General features: G+C 42.0%; 1 protein-coding gene across 2 annotated transcripts in view; it reads right to left on the bottom strand.

Annotated features, from left to right (window-relative positions):
- AP3D1 (adaptor related protein complex 3 subunit delta 1) overlaps positions 1-19,285 on the bottom strand; it is a 62,687-nt gene that overhangs the window by 26,101 nt on the left and 17,301 nt on the right. For both annotated transcript variants that reach the window (XM_063455875.1, XM_063455876.1), the window contains exons 2-12: positions 11,890-11,985; positions 8,720-8,800; positions 8,540-8,620; positions 8,266-8,373; positions 6,538-6,667; positions 6,309-6,448; positions 5,792-5,865; positions 1,047-1,096; positions 790-839; positions 651-699; positions 399-544 (exon numbers count right to left, since the gene is read on the bottom strand). In XM_063455875.1, coding sequence (XP_063311945.1) covers positions 399-544; positions 651-699; positions 790-839; positions 1,047-1,096; positions 5,792-5,865; positions 6,309-6,448; positions 6,538-6,667; positions 8,266-8,373; positions 8,540-8,620; positions 8,720-8,800; positions 11,890-11,985 — 1,005 coding nt within the window. The remainder of the gene's footprint in view (positions 1-398; positions 545-650; positions 700-789; positions 840-1,046; positions 1,097-5,791; positions 5,866-6,308; positions 6,449-6,537; positions 6,668-8,265; positions 8,374-8,539; positions 8,621-8,719; positions 8,801-11,889; positions 11,986-19,285) is intronic.

The raw sequence follows: 19,285 nt of genomic DNA, 5'->3' as shown, positions 1-19,285 counted from the left end.
GTAAAGACAGCACAATTATTATTTATTTAAAAGTGATCTTGCTACAATTGTAATACAATTCAGGCCATTCAAGACCACATGCAAGGTTTGACTCCGTGTATGGCCAGCATTGTCAGCCCTGCACACATTTGCCCCAGGATGACTTTATGAGTGGGGAAATTCATCTGTGCTGCTAATAATTTGAGGGACACATATCCTCTAACTTCCACAATTTTAGATCTCCCACAGACTAACAGTGTGCAGTAACAGGCAAAAGAAAAAAAAGTAAATAAGTAGACAAGCATGCATAATTCCAATTAATTCAGGAAAGAGACACCAGTAACAGAGGGTTTTCTAAGAAATGCACCTAATCCTTGTGTACACAATAGCTCTACAGCAAAAACATGGTCTCCCCTTACCATTCCATACAACAAATCCAATGCTCGAAGCCTGATTGACTCATCCTTGTCATCCAAACACTGCAAGATCAGATCCTTGTGAGACTGGACAGACTTCGGGTGAGTCTTCAGGATCTTGGACATAGCTAGTAAGCCCAGATACTTTACTATGGAAAAATGAAAATGGTAACAGGAAAAAAAAAAAAATATAAAATATGTGCCACCATGAGAATACTTATTGCAAAAGTTGAAGACCCTGACGATTTTACTCACAATTTTGGTCAGAATCTTCAATCAGAATTCGTAACTTCTGCACACACAGCTGGAAGAAGAAAAGACAATTTTTTGGGGTTATTTTTTTTTATTCTTATTTTAGATGGAGCAGAAGTGAAATAGAGAGAGATTACAGTACCTGAATACTGGCGCTGTGGTTGGGCATTCCTGATGACAGCGAGATCAAAACTGTTGGAAAAGCAATTAAACTGCTGAGTGATAACATAACCAATATCAAATTACAAAATGGTACATTAACTACATTTAAAATACAAAGGCATGATTGGGAGCAAGGTATGCACAAGCTTTTTACCATTTAATACAAAAACAGAAATGGATGTTGAAGGGAGGAGGGTTCTGCTGTGATTGCTCAAACAAGCCAAAACAGTCACTTACCTACTATAACGGTATTCACACATTCATACAGGAGAGACATTGCAGACGTGCTGTAAGAAACAAAATTGGCAGTTATCAAGAAAACAGGTAAAGGAAGATTCACTAATGGAACCAAGGTTCGCTGCAAACAAGGTACACATGGAAAGAGAATGGATGGGATTTTTCTTTCCTCTGCACCAGGGGTCCTCAAACTCTGGCCCCCCAGATGTTGCTGAACTACAACTCCCATAATTATCTGGCTGTCAATGTAATTCAAAGAATCATGGGAGTTGTAGTTCAGCAGCATCTGGGGGGGTCGGAGGACCCCTGCCCTGCACAATCAAGAGAAAACACAAAGGAACGTCGTACGAGTGGTTTGCCCCATAGTCCATAATCCTTTCATAGAATACAGTGAGCAATAAACTGAATGAAACACATTCCTAAAATAAAGTTGTTTTCACATAAAACTGATAGTAGTACCGTATTATTAGTTATATGATATGCCCAACAACTTATTGTACAGATTACAAAAACATAACTCCAGATGGAGATCTCTAGCTTTTCCCACTGAACTATATTCATATGGCGTGGGCACACACCCAGCTCAGATTGTCAGCCTCAATAATGCGCAAAAACCGGGGTGCGGTTCCAGGGCCCGACGGGCGGCGCAAATTGGAGGCCACCCGTGACCACACAGACCCCTAGCAACAGGGGTGAGACGAAATACCGCCTGAACCTTGTCCAGCGCCGACAGTAACCCGCCCGGGGTCCGGAGCTGCATGGAGCTTGAGCCAGGATGAGACGGCCGCTCTCCCGGGTCTCCGGCCGGGGTCTCGCTCCCTCCCCCCCCTCTGGACCGGGGGGGGGGGGTCATCCCGGTCTATAAGGGCATCAAGCAGAGTGGGCCTCAACACCCGCCCTGGCAAGGAAGCTCCAGCGGGCGATAATCCACAAAATGGCCACCGTGCGCCAGCCATGTGAGCGAACAGCCGGAATGAACGAGCTGACTGAAGGGGAAATCACCAAGCACCATCAGACCACCATGACAGCCTATCCCAGGCTTATACTGGCAGGCTATGATGGCAAGATCAAGGTACAGGCTGTGGGCAAACAATAAGGGGAAAAGAGGCATACACAAAACGGGACCCTACTGAACTGCCCTTATACAGCAGACCCGAAGGGTTTACCAGACCCTACAGCTGCCAACCCCGACAAAACATGCCAGAGCGACCGAACAACAAACCACCCACCCTGCATCCAGTTAGAAAGGGCCCACCCTACCAGACCGGACCTACGACACCATAACCACCGCCATACGCCAACGCACAGCGCAGGACGACTAAACTGCAGCCCCAGGGCACAAGCGGCACCTACCAAGCGATGGCACAGCGGCGAGAGCCGCAGGAGAGCTACCTGCTGACCAACCTTGGAGCCGACGCAGGCACAGTCGACCACACAAATCCTGCTCAATCTGGCGGACTCATGTAACTAAGCCGAAACCCAGAGACAGTGATCTAAGATTGAGTTCTGTTCACTCGTGCACTGTACCTGTCATGTTAAACATATATTAACAGAATATCAGAAACTCCTTGATAAGTGACACTAATGTGTATAGATTATATATATATATATGAGCATAGCTAATCTAGCACCGTAAAGCGATAGTTATCTTACGACATGTGTTCATGTTTTTAGCCTGTTATAACTAATGATACGCAATTACACTAATTGGATTGCCAATGACATGAATATTGCACCATTCTAGCAACACTATTGTGTATAAGCTTTATATATATAAGCATAGCTAATCTAGCACCGCGAAGCGATGGATATTTTACGTCATATGTTCATGTTTCTAGCATGTTACTACTAATAATACGCAATTACATTACTCGGATTGCTTATAGCATGCATGGTTACAGCACCGTTCTAAACTTACTTATACTTACTTATATGTGTTTAAATCCAAATGTTTAAGCCTGATAAAAAAAAAAAAAAAAAAAAAAAAAGTGCCTGTCATTCATGTGCCCAGCATGTCTAGCGTGGGAAAAGCCAGAGGACTGCTTTTGGGGCACCTCTCGCCAGCCTGTACTATTTACATGCACAGCAAAAATAAAGAATAAAAAAAAAAAAAAAAAAAAAAGCGCAAAAACCGTGCCGTAAGCATGCACTTACTCATCATAAGCACTGTGCACAGCTCGAGAAAGACTCCATCGTTGGTTCTAAATGTTTTACACAATTTAATACATGCTAATTAGTATTGATTGGATTGCATGTTCAAAAAAACAAAAAGGGGTGGCTCATGCCTTCCAAGTACTTTTATGATTCAGTAGGAAAGCTAGACTTCCCCCATATGACATCACTTGATAGAGGGCGGAGCCCAGGCTCTGCAAATCAAGATGAAAATAGGAGGACGGCAATGATTTTGAAATATGTTTCCATAGACTGCTTTCTAACACCGTAGCCACTGAGGGATTAATATACAGAAGTAGCAGAAGACATGATTCTTTGAACGCCCCTTGAATGTACCATGTCATTTCTGAAATAATAACACAACTGTATTTCCTTACACAATAGTGTTTCTTTAAGCCAAATGTAACCTGGCAAATGTGTAATATTTAAATCTGAACCGCCTCTGTATAATGAAAGCAATACAACACACATTTACTTAACAATATACTACATATCCCTTAAAAGCACTTGAACTGGCTGAAATACTTTGTGTGTGAAGAGAGTGTTCTATTTCTGCAATAGAAATTTGCACTTTTATAAATGAACCTGGTTACACCCCTTGGCTTTCAAGCAGACAACAGGTCCGGTTACTTCCTGGTTTGTTTAGCTCAGTGGAGCTTAATTCAGGAGACAGGCAATTGCCCAGAGCACCCGCCTTACAAAGACTTCTCATTGAGCTGCATTTGGGGAAGTGTGTGATTGGACAGCCACATAAAGTCTGGGCGGGGTTAGAAGACGAGCAATGCAAAGACTTTAGGTAAATGAACTGCAGTTTGGCAAGCTGTTTTTAGGATATAACCCCAGTGGAACAAAATGCATAATTAAATGCATGCATGTTTTCATTGGGCGTATATCTACTAAACAGCAAATTTATTTTTAATTTGTGTAGCGGAGTATCTCTTTAAGGACTAAACTATTACATTGTACTGTAACACTTATTACACACGCAGCTGTGTAGTTAATTTAGCGATTTATTCCATTTCAGAATTTGCATACTTAAAAAAAACAGACTGTTCTGGCTACAAGGGCCATTATAAGAGGTTATTGTTCTAATACGCAGCATTGAACATATAAAAAGGTTTTCAACACATCAGTATAACATACTCAGCAGACAGCTGGTGTGTGAATTGTAATCTGGATGACTGATTAAATAAACAGAATGATCAGCATTAAGTTACCCTACAATGTAATCGAAAAATACAGAAGAATATGCGTTCATGAAATATTCTCACCAATGCTCTTTGCAAGTAAAAAAATAAAAAAAATCCAAAAAAAATCTCTTTATTCAAAAATTTTAAATAATGTAAACAGACATACAGTTGGAAAAAAACTCCTAAATCTCTAGAGCTATAGTTTACAATCTACATGTTTTGTGTGCAGAGACACTATCGATATATGTGTAATGTCGATTACCCTACAATTTAGCCAGATTATAGTAACACATCATAAAGATAGATAACCATAAAAACATGTCTAGACGCTTCAAAAAGATTTAAAAAAATAAAAAAACATTTCGGTGCACTGTGCACCCTCTAATAAAGCACACTCAATAAGTATACACTATATTAGTAAACTTGTGGACCTGTATACACTGCCTTTGTATTTGTATAATTTCTATTCGGAATACAAGACTGTTCTTTTTCTTACCAGTCCATTAGGTTAATTCTCAATGATTTATATTCATTGTTAAGAATTGTTCAGCAACTTAGAAGATTGATAACTCTCCGTGTCGGACGAACTCTTATGCCCTGAATTACTATGGAATCCCTTGACTAACTGTGGGCAGATCGTGCGTACGGGAGTGATGTCACACGCAGGTATCGGAAGTGACGTCAGTGTCCAAACGCGACCAGAAGGTAATTGCTGGAAGGGGACGCAGTGATCAGAGATGAAACCTTTGTGAGGTATAAAAACCCGAAGGATCCATGAGGAATCTATAGCACCTTGAAGAAGACCTTGCTGTGGTCGAAACACGTCTGCTGAGAGACAGTTTCATCAGGGTTTGGCATTGCCTGTGATAAACTCCTAAAATACTTCAGACTATTTTATATATTTTTTTACTTTGCTTTTATTTAGCATATTACCCTGTTCTTAATTTATAGCATTAATATGTACACACACACTTTAAAAAAAAAAAAACATTTTTTTTTTTTTTTTTTTTTTACATACAATATTTTTTTATTCTTATTTACTACTTTAATAAAATTTTTAATACATCTGGATCTTTGTTGTGTGGCTGCTGTGAATCTACCAAGGGCCTTCTTAGACAGAGCCTGGTACGGCTGTGCATTATTTATTACTAGCATTTATAAAGCGCCAAAATAGCATGGGAGGTTTTTCCACCCTCGACCTTAAATTGTACTTACGATACAGTTTTAAGCTATGTGCTGTTTATATATTTTTTTCTAGATTATCTATTTGTATTCATGGAATTCTATTGGAACTTTAGGTAAAGTTATTGAGTGTGCTCTATTGGATTGTATTTATAGCTAAATATAGACAGATAAGCAGAGACCGTGTTTACGTAATTTTACCTGTGTATCAGGTTTGTGAGAGGTTCAATCAGTTTCTTCCCCAACCTCGGCTCCAAGGGAGTAAGTGCCCCAAACTACAGTATGAGAGAGTCATTATTAACTCGGTAACAAGAAAACCAAAAGGTTGTAATTGATCAATTAAGGCTCATTTTGTTGATGCACAAAAACAAAATAAAGGAATTAAATTGCAGACAAAGAGTTACTGAATCCCAAACAACTTCTACTAGTGTATAGTATAAAGCAGTGTAGTGGTTAAAATGTAAATCAAGTGCACATTCTAGGAATGACTTCTGGCATTTACTAAATAAAACCGAAGTAACAGAATTTATATATAAATATACTGTTTGTATACTGCATAAAAACATGGTTTAAAAAAAACAAGTTTCATCAAACGAGTTAAAATAAGTCTAAATCTATCTCACGCTAACACCTGCAAAAAACGCTTAATGTGAGCTGTGAATGTAACACTTCAAGGAAACTGCTAATGAGGAACAAGACACACTAGTCCTCCACTTACCAGCTTGATTATTTTAATGAGAACCCAGTTGTTGGTCGATGAGGTCATCAGCTTGAAAAATAGTGGGGCCAGTGACAGGTAGTTTTTAGGGTTCCGGCGGGCAAGTTCACAGATGACATTTACAGCTGCAGACTGCACCCCTTGGAAATGTAGAAACAAGAGAGTCATATTTTCATGATTGTTTTGGCAGCTGAATGATTACTCGTATTTTGAGATCTCTGATGTTTACCTGGATCAGGGTCTTCCAGCTTCTCTTTAAGGCGTGGGAAGGCTGGACGAAGGGACTCGGGGTATTTCAGGAAAACTTTGTACATAATCAGAACTGATTTTTTTCTTATGTAAGGCTTTGTGTGGGACATCTGAAAGGTAGAAAACAAACAAATGTTAAAAAAATGTTTTAGGGGAACGATCATATGAAAAAATTTAAAAAAACATCTATAACGTGTGTTAACATTTTTCATGTGCTATTTTTGTATTCCTAATGCTGTAGTGTTTCTTTAAGCCTTAATTATGTATCATCCTTACTTCACTTTGAAATAGCTCACATTGCCCAGTTGCTACTTTATTCAATGGATATTAGAACATCTAGAACATCTACGGTTTGCCAATTGTGGAGAACTAGCATTGCAGAATAGGCGAGAGAGAGAGAGAGAGAGAGAGAGAGAGAGAGAGAGAGAGAGAGAGAGAGAGAGAGAGAGAGAGAGAGAGAGAGAGAGAGAGAGAGAGAGAGAGAGAATCATGCTGCACTCAGGGTCTCTGTCACAAGCCAGTTTAGTCCACACACAGCCAGGGTATAGTAGAAACATTATTTAATTTCTGTTTCTCTGTAGGTTTTCTCGATGTTGACTGCCTGGGGCGTAGCTTAAAACAATTGATAAAAAGGTAAAGATGGAGGCGCTCAGTTGCAGAATAAAGAGATGTTGACTTCTACATTTCATTTTATTTTATTTTATTTTTCACATTGCCAAAGATAGCTTGTTGATCTGAGATTATTCTAACCACCATTGTGGAATCAAAATTAAAATCATGAAATAAATTAAATAAAATTGACAGGGTGCCTATTTCTAATGGATCGAAACCAGAAATGTAAACAAATGAAAAGTTGAACTTGAAGAACTTATTATTAAAGGATCACTATAGGATCAGGAACACAAACATGTATTCCTGACCCTATAGTGTTAACACCTACATCTAGCCCCCCTGGGCCTCCATAACTATAGTAAAAATCTTACTGTATTCAAGCCTGAAGCTGTAAATCTGCATGCTGTTAGACTCAGAAAAACAAGCAGTCTGCTGACATGTGGTAGCCTGATTCAATCACAGTGCTTCCCCATAGGATTGGCTGAGACTGCCAAAGAGGCAGATCAGGGGCAGAGCCAGCATGATTCAAACACAGCCCTGGCCAATCAGCATCTCCTCATAGAGATTAATTGAATCAATGAATCTCTATGAGGAAAGTTCAGTGTCTGCATGCAGAGGCAGGAGACACTGAATCACTGGATGCTGTGCACAGTGCTGTGCTGTGCTCTGCTAACAGCAGATCTGAGTGGATGGAGGCATATTATGCCTCCATCAACTCCGAAGTCCTTCTGGTTCACTCTGAGTGACTGCAACTGGAGGTGTTCATAGCTTTCAATGTAAACACTGTATTTTCTCAGAAAATACAGTGTTTACATGAGAATGGCTGCAGGGAGCTAAAGTTCTCACCTGAACAACCTCATTAAGCTGAAATTGCTCAGGTGACTATAGTGTCTTTTTAATGTCAGAGAAACCTAGGTTTCATAAAAAGTTATAGAGTCCATCCACAATTCAAAAGAAACAACAACAGAATTTGGGCAACATTTTGTAAAATAAGTATATGAATAAAAATACACACTCAGAACAGTGTCAATAACGGACATGTTCCTTTACTAAATTCATTGAAGTGAGGACACTGGAAGGCTAACCGCAAACTTACCAGAGTCATAATGTCATTAGCCAAGTCCCTGGCCAGATCAGGAGTGACGAAACAGGACAAACCGGTGAGGGCCACACCTGTATCATACTGGTTGGGGCTGCTCAGGTCCTGTAAAGAAAATCGGGAAAACTTAGCATTCCCTTTGTCAAAAATACTGAAGGGAAACACAGTATACTAAGCCAACATGAAAATCTTTATTTGCAAATACTTAACAATGAAAAAAATATATATCTAAAAAAAACTATAGAAACTACTAGATGCGTGCAACACTCACCTTCCTAATTTGGTTTGTGGTCAGCATGATGACATCTGTCGCTTCATGAAAGCACTGAGACGCAGCTAAATAACCAATCCTCTGGAAAACAGAAAGACGTGTGGTTGTGATTTTGCAGCCGAGGCCGACATATTTCCTGGATCTCGGCGTCTGTGACAAAATTCTGTTCTAGACACTTACTTTAAATGTGAACTTGGAGGCGCTCATCACTTCGATAATATTGAAGGCAGCCCAACTAATATCGTAGCCCAGCATTTGTAACTGTTAGGATAAATTAAAAAAAAAAAAAAAAAAAACACTAAGTAATCATAAACTTAAACACAGAAGCATCGGATTCACAGCAACTCTTTTAAATAAACTTGTTCCTGCATGCAATTCACACTTTTGTATTTTAACATGGCTGGGGGGAAAGGAATAAATAATGTCAGAGCGAAAGAAGCAAACCTATAGGAGGAGAGTGTGTGTGTGTGTGTGTGTGTGTAGCAGCAGGCCCAAGTTTACTTTTATAAAAAGGAATGCTACAAGCCCCATGACCACTACAAGGCACGATAGTGCTTACGGAGCCAGAAGTTCCCTGGCACAATTTCACACTAAGAATTCAACTGTTTTACAACTTACCTGTGTCCCACTGGGTGCCCGATCCACATCCAGTCTCTGTAGATAAAGCACAGTGGATGCAGGACCCCACTTATTGGTTAAATGGACACTATAGCCACTAGAACCACTACAGCTTAATGTACAGTGTTAGCACTATAAACACTGTTTTCAGTGCGGCGTTGGAGAAAAGGTGAGTAAAATAACCTTTTTGCTGCACAGAGACAGGGCTATTCACCTAAACAGCCACTTCAGCACTATAGTGTCAGGAATACATGTCTGGGCTAAAGGAAGAGTCAGGTAGCCTGTTTTAGAGAGCAGCTGCCTTTCCCCCCTTCTCAATGAACTATACTACAGCTCTCTGAGAAGCATTGGAAAGCCTCTATTGTGTGCTTGCTTACAGATCCAGCACAGAGGCTCTTCAATGAGAAGCATCTGACCGATTCATTGCCTGGCACATACTGAAAGTCTGTCGGAGAAAGACGGGGATGGCTTGCATCAGCTGCCGATAGCAGGTCTACAAAAAATGCAGAAAAATAAACACAAGCATGCTTTGTTTTTTGAGCAGGAAGGGGAGGGGTATACCTACTAAATAATTACTTTAAAAAGTAAAACAAATGAATGGAGATTTTTTTTTTTTTTAAACCTTAAAATATTTATCAGATCTGTCTTGGCTCTAGTGAACCCAAGTGATAACCTGGGGTATTGCAGATAGGATTTGGGTTAATTTGGTGTAAGTGCCTTGCTGGGGTTGGGGTAGAATTATTAAAAACAGATGCTTAGTGCAACAAATGTATTCATACCCACATGAATTAATGCCCTTCTAGACAAGTAGTGATTCCTGTAGCATTGTGTTATCAGTAAAGCAAAGCTTATTTATTTTTTTTTTTTTTAAAAAGCAGGTGGAATGGTCAACAAATTACTTTGTGAACTGGTTTTCACCACTGAAACACATTTTTTCAAAAATAAAAATGCCACCTCAAATTAACATTGCCCACAGATATTGTCTGATATGAAGTATGTTTATCAAAACACATCTGTGTAGGTTCACTGAATGTTGTGTGTAATTAGGCAATTCAATTAAGCATTCCCATCAAACTGAAGCATACTGATGCCTTTAATAGATAACATTTAAATGGACAGTGAAGATATAACCTCTTCATTTCACGGAAGTGGTTATGGTGCCTGAGTCTGTTGGCATCATCGTACTATTCAGTGTGAAACTATTTTCAATCAGTTTGACACTCAACATAAAGCTTCCTGTGGCTCTGCCCCCTGCTGGATGTATAGATGCATTATCCATATCAATTTACACCAGCACTGGAGGCCAGTGATATGCTGAACACACACTTAGATTAGCCAGAGCAGAAGAGAGGGGTAAGGCTGGGGAGGTCCATTCAATGTCAAGTTATTTGAGAATGGTTTCACGTTGGACGGTGGAATGACAACAGAAGGTTTCATGAACCATAACCAAATAAATTAGATGAACTGGGTATGGTGCTAGAAAGGAGTGGGATAAATCCTTTCAAGACACATTACTGATGACACGTATCAAAAACTGAAAACAAAACACAGAGACAGGGTACACGCTCAGCTATCACCGTGATATGATAACAAGTCTTACAGAGAAGCATTAAAACCAATGCTTCTCCATGAGAAGCACTCACTTCCACTTTAAACTATAGTTCAAAGGGAGTGAGGCAGGAAACCCTCCTGCTCTCGTCCTGTTAGCCAGGAGGCATTACACAGGGATTTATAAAATCGCAGAGTACTCTGCTGAAATTGTTCTTTTTAGAAAATAAGGTGAGGGGACAAGTAGGTAATCCCTAAAGCACTTTGCGAAGATAAAGTGCTTTAGGGGGACTGGAGTGTCCCTTTCAAGGTTAGAGTTACATTACCAGGAGAGATGAAAAGGGTTAAGGACAGGAATGACAAGCTAGGCAACAGGATTAAACTACAGTGGTGCTTAAAACGGTTCATGTAGTCACGTGAATGATTCAGGTCACAAGAAGCTAGACTAGCAAATTAGCCTGTTCCAATAGGCAGATGTTCCCCCAGGATGGCACCCATGGTCAAATTCACTGCTCTGTGTTTCAATGTAATTATGCAATAGGAATGATATTAAAGAAAACAGTGTCAGAATATGAATTTGACTGAAAAGCAGCAGTCAGTCTAAAATATATATATATTTTTAAAAAAAAACACCATCTTACAATATTTCAACTGACTCTATACAAGTCATTGAATGTTGTTCATATATGAGAGGTCTATCAGTGCCAGAAATGTGTGCAATAAAAGTTTTGCCGCAAACAGATTCACACTCATTTTGGAATTACCCAATTATCTGGCTTGTTATTTACGCTATGGGCATTATTTCATAATCCTAGTGTACAACAGAAATCAACATTAAAGGACCACTCCGGCACCTAATCATTGTAATTAAGGTGTTATGGAGCAAAGAGGTTCTGGCTGCCAACTTAACTGAAGTTAAACCATTAACAAACCCCAAAGTCTTCAAGCGTACGCCAGATTGCTTGAAGCTATATTTTTTGCTGTCCCAGGAAGCCTCGGACTGGGCGCCTTCTGATAAGCTGAGAACGTTAGCAGACACTCTCAGACTATCAGTAGCTCCCCATTTAAAAATAAATAAATAAAGGGAGTGGAAAAGGAAGCTTTCAGATGTTTCTGCTATGATCCAGACAGGGCAGTAATGATAGCAATCACTACAAGAAAATAACAGGATGGCCAAGACTCACGTATGTCAGCTTGCAGACAGCATTGGCTTTCACCGCTATATTATCCTGCTTTAGTTCCTGTTTGATCTCATCGATGCAATGAGAGATGTACTTTGCCTGCAAGACAAAAAAAAAAACATCAATTAGTAAACTATCACGCAACTGGGGCTTTTATTCCATTTCTAAACAGACTAGAAAAATACTCAACATTTGCTAAACATAGGTTTAGACATTCAAAACAAGGATGTACGAAAGCAAACAGAGCTGGATGAATATAGCAGGCGTCTTGCATTAAAGAAACACTAGAGTGTTATACATTAATTTATGTATTGTTGTAGGAACATTAGTAATCAAGAAACCAACGTGCTAGTGGCCTATAATTATGGGGTACTTTTATGAAATGAGAAACATAGTGCTGGGGTTATTTAGGTATTAACTGGCTGTCCCCTAAGCACCAAAACAACTTTAGCTTAATAATGTGGGTTTGGTGTATAGATTATACTCCTGCAGTCCCACTGCTGAAAATCGAGTTTCAATCTTCAGATCAAAAAAGCCAAACTAGAAAAATTCTCTGTCACCTGTGCTTTCATTTCGGCTACTCGGATCTAAAATTTTAAATTTCAATTTGAACTCTTACTTTAGTAAATAAAACTGTTTTTGCAACCCTAGCCAGACCTCCTCTGGCCATGACTTACAGTCTTCCTACCGTTTCCCCACGAAAATAAGTCTGGGTCATATACATTTTTGCTACAACAAATGCACTAGGGCTTATTTTGGGGGGATGTCGGTAGCAAGCATGTGCAATAAAGCAGGTCTACATTCGGGGAAATTCCCCCAAACATAGACCAGTTCACTAGGGCATTGAATTCCTCGAATCTATGTTTGGGGAAACTTCCCCAAACATAGATTAGTGAACTAGCGACAATCTCAACTAGGGTTTATATTACCAGCATCCCCCAAAAATAAGCTAGTGCTTATTTTCTGGGGATGTCTTATTTTCGTGTAACAGTAGATGGGTACTAGAGCGTTTGGAATGCTGTTTTGTATTCCTATCACTGTAGTGTTACTTTAAAACGATAATGTATGCACCATAATAACTTAATAACTTAATCTATGGTTATGGTGAAGTTATCTGCAGTTATCTGGGCCTTCTTGCTTTCAGGAGATAAACCATACTCGAATGGTTTAACCCCAAAGATCCACCAGCGCTGATCTCAATTCCCCCCCCCCCCCCGGTGGCTTCTAAAATTTCAGTTTCAGGATGCGCGGAAAAACCGATGGGCAGGGCCACCGCTGATTGGCTGAGAGTGGTCGGCTGATCCTCTCAGCCACTGACTCCCTATTTACAAAACAGGCTTTACTGATTATGTTGTCTGGAGTGTCCCTTTAATTCCAGATTAAAACTACTTGGGAGAAATATTCATTTTATAATGTATTCTCACAAGACACTCAACTTTTGTGCTTGTGGAAACTCTGAATGCTTGTGGAGTAGCCATAAATGAAGAAATTAAGACTATAAACGGTTCACTGAGGTCACTTCTACTCATACATGCAACGAGAGCAGCATCATATTTTCCAAAAAGTTCACAAATTTACATTTTTTCATTGAAAACAGGCCTGCCTCAGGAATAAACAGAGCAAGGAATCTGATCTAACAGAGAGATTGGGTGACATTTGTTCCCAGGGCAACATTCAGATGTCATGAAATATTCAAGTCAATCCTCTTCTGTTTAATCGGAGAACAAGGTACCAGATGGGAAAACAAGTTGCACACTGAAGCAAAAGGGCTTTTTACATCTCACTGCTGGGAAAATCTATTATTGTAATGTCCAACTTTTGAACACATTATCAAATCCATCTGGGCCAGAGCACCATGTGTAGAAGTCAACACAAAAATTAACTCACTTGCTGCTGCTTCACCTCCTACTTTAACACAGAGATGTAAATCCTTCTCAAAAAATTAACCCTTTTTATTGTAGTTACCAATATTGCTTCAAAGGGACAATTATCACCTACTTTCTACACTGTCCAATCAACACAAATATAATTTTAACCCTCATGCCATCTTTAAACATCTCCAATACTTTGGCAATTTGTGTTAAACTTGAGAAAAGTTGGAGCTACTTAGTGAGGGCTGGGGGAATAGTTTGGCTTAGCTTTATGCTGGATCGGAGTGGTCATCACTGCAGGGCTCTTAACTCAGGAGAGACAACAGAAGATCCCGCTTAGTGGCTTCTGACTCTCCGTCGAAAGAAGTGGAGACATGGGGCAGGTCCCAAGTAAAAAGTGATACCATTCTAAAACGGTTTGACTATTTCCAAGTGTGTGGCAACAGGACATTCCTGACACCATAACCACTAGAGAGATCTATAACGGTTCTCATTTATCAAGGACCACTTGTCCAGGTCATCGGGACCCATGACCCAGTCCAGTGCCACAGGTATCATCACTAAAACATTGAGAGCTGGTTTATATACTTCAGGGTAGACTTAATGGACAAAGATTTTAGCAGAAGTGTTGAAAAAAGGCATTTTTGCCCCGGCTTTCCTTCATTCTACTGCTTCTATGAAGGAGATTGATGGAGGTGGAGATGACATACGTAGCTGAACTTCTAGTGGAAGACTATGCTGAGGGAGAGATTATAGCATACTGGCGAGCTCACAGCAGAGATGTGGTTTTGGTTGTTGTTTTTTTATATATATAATGCTTTATCAATCATGAATAAAATAATAGAGGCTTATTCTAGCCTGAAGTGTCAGCTTAAACTCACAGACAATGGTTGCATGTTAAACCAGTAATTGTACAGTTAGACCAAATGGAAAAGAAAATAAATAATTCCAAGCTGAAATACTTTGTTTTAGAATTGGTACAGTTAATTTTGTTTTCTAAAATATATGAATCCTTTGTATAAGGGGAAGTCTAAGCACCAAAGCTAGAGTCCCTGACAGATGCAGGTATAAGTCAAACCACTAACAAAAATATTTGCCTCCTAATCATGGGAAGGAGCCAGGGAATTCCTGGCACCATAGTCATTGCAGCATGCTTTAACTTTTGATTTAGTAAATCACTTTGTTTAACCTGTGGTGCGTGGTTAGCATGAAGTGAAAGCAGACATTGTATAAAGATTTAAAGCGGCACTGTAGGTACTATGAAAGCTTTGTCTCATTGAAGTGGTTATAGTGTAATGAGTCCTCTGGTGACGTGCTTGCATTCAAAATTAAAACATTTGTAATGTTTATATTGCTAAACGAGAGTCCCAAGCAGCCCATCCCTCCTCCCCTCCCCCTTTGTGCTGCTTGGGCTAATTAGAAGGCAGAAGTCTGAGCAACTTTGGTTGGCTGAGTGTCAGCTTTCAGTCCATCACATCACCCACTACTGACATGAATTAGTATGGCTAGAAGGAAGTAAGTAACCCAAGGCTTAGCCAAACCTCCAGTTGGGGCTGTGCTATAGGTGGCCAGGGACCCTTACTTTTCAAATAGTTTTTTTATTAAAAGATTAAAAATTTGACAAAATGAACAATCAGTAGGAGATAAGTAAAATATTGATACGACAAACAAACCGGGGTATAATGTAAAGAAATAAAAATCTGGAAGTAGTAAATTATTAATGCATCAAATGTAAAATATGCTACAAAATATCACAATGAACACTGCTCAAAAAAATATAGGGGGCGGGCGTGGCTTGGAGGTCCGCGGAGATGGCAGCATAAACTGTGAGCTCCCCGCCGGCCTAACTTTCAACCTCACCGACCGCACTAACAAAAGCTGAAAATGGGGAAAACACAGCGCGCATCGTGCGCCCAAAGACCCGGGGACACCGCGAAAAGCACCTTGACCCCCTCCGTGAAGCCGTACCTTGTGGCACCAGCGGACCTAGACCAGGCCTCAAACGAATCCACGGCCTCCGTTTTTTCCCGCCCGCGATCCCCACAGGGTGACCATCCACTACCGACCTCCCAAGCCTCCCTACCTGAAATAATGTCTATACTGCAACAACTGCCCACGAAAGCGGATTTGAAGACCGCAAACGCGGAACTCCACGCGTCCATTACTGCTGAGCTACATGCCATGCAAGAGGAAATACAAGGCCTCAGTCAAAAGGTGACTCAGCTAGAAGCGGACAGCGACCACATGTCTGCGGTTCAGGCAGTAACCACAGACAGACTGCAATCCCATACTAAGGTACTGCAACAAATGGCACTTCACATTGAGGACTTGGACAACAGGGGTAGGAGACAAAATATCAGAATCAGAGGGGTGCCAGAGGCGCTGGACAGGAAAAACCCAATCCAAGACACCTTGCTGGACTTATTTAACAAATTGCTGATGCGACCACTCCAGACACCCATTAGCTTTGTACGAGCGCACCGCGCCCTGAGGCCTCCGGGCCCCCCAGATGGACCACCCCGTGACATTATTTGCTGTCTGGAAAGCTTCCCACTGAAGGAGGAAATCCTGCGCAAAGCAAGGGGCATGGATAAAATACTACTGGAAAACTCTGAAGTCCACCTGTTCCCTGACCTGTCCCCAGCCACGCTGTCATTCAGGCGAGCTCTGAAACCCCTTACAAGGCAGCTACAAGCGGCTCAAATAAGGTACCGCTGGTGCTTTCCCACGGGCCTACAGGTTGCAACCCCCAACGGACCCTTCACGATCCTAGGGGAAGAAGACGCCCAGGCGCTGCAAAGAGAGCTGCACCTTTCGCCGGAAACTCTGACATGGCCGAACCCGCTTAATTTCTACGCCTTTGCCCCCAGATCACAGGACACGGGCCCTCGCCCTCAGAGACTTCGTCCCCCCCGTACTCAAACGACCAGACCAGTGGGGACACCCAACTGAAACCCGCTCCATCCCTGGGAGGTTACCCCCCCGAAACCGCCATTTTGACATCACTAGCGGACTGTGAACTGTAACACTCTCAGCAGACCACCCTCGGCACTTCGCCGCCATTGTGAACTTTGACTATCATTTTGTCACAGCAAGTATCATGGGAGCTGAAGCTCCACTTTGGGCATGAGGGAAATTTAGGCCTAGATAGGATCGCCCTGGGGGGAGGAAGGGGTACTGTACCCACACTATCATAGAGAGGAAGGGGACCCACGAAGGGCCTAGGCCCGAGAGGTAAAGCAATAGGAGCAATACACCTCACAGCCCCATTGTCAGGCCCCCCACACTAACACTCAGGGGCCCACTGCATTAATTGAGATTGGTACATTAGGCTGGGGAAGGAGGGGGTATCTAGCTTTGGGAGTGGGAGAGGGGGAGGTGATGGGAACTTGGGAGGGGGGAGGGAAGCGGCATAGTAGGCCAGAAGACCTGCCAGGTTCTGCCGTACAAGGGGGGGGGGGGGGGGGGGGGAGGGAGGGTAATATTGAAATGTTGATATGTTTTGTGTTATGGCTATTACAATTGCTACTGTTTTTACTGTAATTATATGGTGAGGTTGACATTTATGCTGAATTTTATATAGATTGTGCCGTAAGTCGGGGAGACGATGGATCCTAACTGGGTGGTGCCCCGAGAGGTCACAGTGGTCTGTGACGACCTTTTTGAGAGCGCACTTGGCCCCCTGGGCCCTACTCACTTGGGATTCCCGGAACTCCTTCGACTGCCCTACTGGAGTGAGCGACAAGAATCAGGTGAGCGGTCCCCCTCCGCCCTCTAGCGGACGGGTGGGTTCCAGCCCCCCTACGCTCTTTTCCGATACCGCTGGTTATAGCGATTTCGTACAGACTTGACGACTGTGACTCTTGACTCCTGACTTTTTCCCTCCCCGTCTGACCTAAGCCTTCCTGTACCGCCCCCCCCCTCTCACCCATAATCCGGACTTCCAACCGGGCCTTGACCCGAAAGCCTTACAAACTTTGGTAGACGACCCCCTACCCCGACTACGACATGTCTGCTCCAGCCGGGGACTGAAAGACCTGACAGAGTTACATGGGATGACCCCTCAGCCCTTCCTGACGCGCTTTCGCTATGCACAGGTACGCAACTACATAAAACTTCTCCCACAGGGAAAGGCCTTGGGCAGAGATCTCACAACCTTTGAGAGACTGTGCTCAGCCCCTGACCCACTACCGCATGGAATTTCGCACCTCTACTCCCTTCTCCAAACGCAAACCCCAGTAGAGACACCTAACTTTATGGGGAAATGGGAGGAATCCCTAAATAAGACGTTTAGCGCCACAGAATGGGAGAAGATTTGTAACAATGTCCACCACTGCTCAACATTTAGCAAAAGTCAGGAGACAGCTTATAAACTACTCACGAGATGGTACCACACACCAGCTACAGCGCACCACATAAACACTCAAGACTCCCGCCTATGCTGGAGGTGTGAGAAGGAGATAGGCACACTCTTACACATTTGGTGGAACTGTGAACTGATCCAACCGTTCTGGCACACTATCCATCAAGTCATAGCCCGCTTCTCAGATAATCCCCCCCCTCTTGAACCAGCAGCTATGCTGCTCCACCACACACCCACCCCCACATCCAAATATAAAAAGACACTCACGATCCGGATCATTAATGTAGCAAAACAATTAATCCCACAGTTTTGGAAGAAAAAAACGGCCCCACCCTTATCCCAGTGGTTTGCCCAAATGGAGGACCTCAGAGCAGTTGAGGAACTTATCATGTACGCGGCAGGCCCGCAAAAACAACAGCAGACTTACCTAGACATATGGACGCAGTGGATACTGATGACAACGAAACCGGAATTCCAGTCCATGCTAACGGACCACACGACCGATACCCCAAGCCCATCGGCCTAACCGACCTATACATCTGAAGACCTGGTCGGTAGCCGAACTCGCAGTGCCCATTACGATCCTATATATCACCAGACCAAACTCATGATAGCTACAGATCTAGTCAGACAACATGTTGCTTGTAGACTTCTGAAGAAGACCTGCGAGCTCTGAGTTTCATAGGGCCTGCGCGCCCACAAGAATGTGTTCTTGTTCTTTTGTTTTCTCCCAAAGGGACACACGTCATGTCCTGAATCTTAGGCGTGATTGAATATACAGTGCCTATTACGACTTTATGTAACTCCAGATTCAATCTACCACGAGACAGCTATCATCTGATAATATGGTTATGTGAAGCATAGCGGAGAAGTTTTGATCACTGACGAGGACCTGAGAGTCCACTGCTCCATGGGGCCTGCGCGCCACAAGTTTATATTTGTGCTCTATTGTTTCTCTATGGTTGGACACACGTTGTGTTCTGAATATTGCTAATAACTGTACATGGAGACTTGCACGTCTCGGAATGACTCTTTTATCTTTGAAATAAAAATCATTTACAAAAAAAAAATATAGGGAACACTTAAAGGACCACTCTAGTGCCAGGAAAACACTCGTTTTCCTGGCACTAGAGTGCCCTGAGGGTGCCCCCACCCTCAGGGACCC

This window comes from Pelobates fuscus, chromosome 5 (genome assembly GCF_036172605.1).
Source record: "Pelobates fuscus isolate aPelFus1 chromosome 5, aPelFus1.pri, whole genome shotgun sequence".
Taxonomy (NCBI): domain Eukaryota; kingdom Metazoa; phylum Chordata; class Amphibia; order Anura; family Pelobatidae; genus Pelobates; species Pelobates fuscus.
Note: the sequence above shows the minus strand (reverse complement) of the source record. Positions and strands in the feature narration are given on the sequence as shown.